At 45.8% G+C, this 2396-nt stretch overlaps 2 protein-coding genes across 2 annotated transcripts; both read left to right on the top strand.

The window, feature by feature from the left end:
• The first annotated feature begins 207 nt into the window (after window positions 1-207).
• Window positions 208-914, top strand: LOC138900407 (uncharacterized). Its single transcript, XM_070187147.1, has 2 exons — window positions 208-350; window positions 542-914. The coding sequence occupies exons 1-2, from the start codon at window positions 208-210 to the stop codon at window positions 912-914; spliced, it is 516 nt and encodes a 171-aa protein (XP_070043248.1).
• Window positions 915-954: 40 nt separating this feature from the next.
• LOC138900406 (uncharacterized) lies at window positions 955-1689 on the top strand. Its single transcript, XM_070187146.1, has one exon. The coding sequence runs from the start codon at window positions 955-957 to the stop codon at window positions 1687-1689; it is 735 nt and encodes a 244-aa protein (XP_070043247.1).
• The last annotated feature ends 707 nt before the right edge of the window (window positions 1690-2396 follow it).

Below are 2396 nucleotides of genomic sequence, written 5' to 3'. Positions count from 1 at the left end.
TAGACTGCCTGTAGTTACAACTTATTTTCTTCAAGTTCGGTCCGTTGTTTGTTTTGTGTTAACTTTTTCCCCTAGTCTACCGTAGGTAGAGTAGTTGTGGTCTGTAATGGTAGCATAATGTTGTGTCCTCGGGGAGGGAGAGTCGTGGGGTGGGGATAGGGTAGGGGGTAAGGGAATGGGGCAGGGCCCAAAGGGGGCAAGGGGAACATGGGAGCCTATAGGTTGCGACTTGGATTGTGGAATATAGGAATGTTAACGGGTAAGCCCATAGAGTTGGCGAAGATTCTACAAAAGAGGAAGGTGAGTATAGCTAGTGTGCAGGATACTAGGTGGGTAGGGTCGAGAGAGAGGTATGTAGACGGTTTTAAACTATAGTACTCGGGAGTCGGGAAGGATAAGAACGAAGTGGGTATTTTGGTGGATAAGGAACTGAGAGAGTCAGTGGTAGAGGTTAGGCGGGTGATTGATAGATTAATGTCTATTAAGCTAGTAGTTGGAGGGATCACCCTGATTGTCATTAACGCTTACGCGCCACAAACAGGCTTGAGGTTAAGAGGCACTTTTGGGAGGGGTTGGATGAGGTGGTGCATGGTATTCCGCCTATAGAGAAATTATTTATAGGAGGAAATTTCATTGGTCATATTGTGTCGTCTGTTGGTGGGTATGGAAAGATGCATGGGGGCTTCGGCTTTGGGAATAGGAACGGAGGAGGTATTTTACTGTTGGCATTCGCTAGAGCTTTTCAGTTGGTGATTGTGAACTCTAGTTTTTTGAAGCGGGAAGAGCATTTGGTTACTTTCAGAAGTATGGTGGCTAAGACCCAGATTGATTTTCTTCTCCTCAAGAGGAACGATAGGGGATGGTGCGAGGATTGCAAGATTATTCTGAGTGAGACCCTCGTGTCACAACCATAGGCTATTGGTGATTGACGTCGGTATCATGATAACAAGGAAGATGAGATTTGTTGAGGGTCAACCGAGGGTCAGGTGGGGAGCCTTGATGAAGGTTAAAGCTCAGAACCTGGAGGGGAGGTTGCTGGCTTTGAGAGCCTGGAGGAGTAGTGGGGAAGCAAGCGAGATATGGACGTCGACGGTGGATTGTATAAGAAAGACGACAAGAGAGGTATTAGGGGTCTCAAAGGGTTACCCAAGTAGGCACCGAGGTGACTGGTGGTGGAATGACGTGGTCCAAAGTAAAGTAGAATCAAAGAAAGCAGTGTACCTTAAGTTAATGGAGAGAACAGATGATGATGAGAGGAGATCGAACAGAGGAAGACATAAGAAAGCTAGGACGGAGGCAAAGTTAGCGGTCATTGAGGATAAGACTACTGCGTTTGGTCGTTTGTACGAGGATCTGGGGGCCAGAGGAGGGGACAAGAAGTTATTTCGGTTGGCCAAAGCGAGAGAGAGGAAGGCTCGTGACCTGGACCAAGTAAGGTGCATCAAAGACGAGAAAGGCATAATACTAACAGAAGATGCCCAGATTAAGCGGAGATGGCATGCTTACATTCATAAACTTCTGAATAAGGAGGGAGACAAAGACATTATGATAGGGGAATTGGGGCACTCCGAGAGTCACCGAGACTTTAGATACTGTAGGCGTATTAAGGTTGAGGAGGTCGTTGGTGCTATGCACAGGATGAGTAGGGGCAGAGCTACCGGGCCAGACAAGATTCTGGTAGAATTGTAGATGTATGTGGGTAGATCAGGCTTAGAATGGCTGACTTCGTTGTTTAATGTTATTTTTAGGACGAAGAGGATGCGAGATGAATGGAGGTGGATCACGATAATACCGTTGTATAATAACAAAGGTGATATCCAGTGCTGTAACAACTATAGGGGTATCAAGTTACTAAGTCATACTATGAAAGTTTTAGATATGGTGGTGGAAGGAAGGTTGAGGAGGGTGATGTCTATATCTGACAACCAGTTCGGGTTCATATCGGGTCGTTCGACTACGGAAGCTATCCACCTTATCAGGAGGTTGATAGAACAGTACAATGATAGGAAAAAGGACTTGCACATAGTATTTACTGACCTTGAGAAAGCGTATGACAAGGTTCCTAGGGAGGTGCTTTGGAGATGCCTGGAGGTAAAAGTTATGCCGGTAGCTTAAATTAGGATGCTAAAGGACAAGTATCATGAAGCTAAGACTCGAGTTAGGACTATGAGTGGTGACTCAAAGCATTTTTCGGTTGTTTTAGGGTTGCACCAAAGATCTGCGCTCAGCCCATTTTTATTTGCCCTGGCGATGGATGCACTCACACACAATATTTGAAGGGAGGTGCCATGATGTATGTTGTTCGTTGATGTTATAGTTCTGATTGATGAGACGCGAGGCGGCATTAACGAGAGGCTAGAGGTTTGGAGACATTCCCTTGAGTCTAAAGATTTCAA

The sequence above is a fragment of the Nicotiana tomentosiformis genome, chromosome 10 (genome assembly GCF_000390325.3).
Source record: "Nicotiana tomentosiformis chromosome 10, ASM39032v3, whole genome shotgun sequence".
In the NCBI taxonomy this organism is placed as follows: Eukaryota; Viridiplantae; Streptophyta; class Magnoliopsida; order Solanales; family Solanaceae; genus Nicotiana; species Nicotiana tomentosiformis.
Note: the sequence above shows the minus strand (reverse complement) of the source record. Positions and strands in the feature narration are given on the sequence as shown.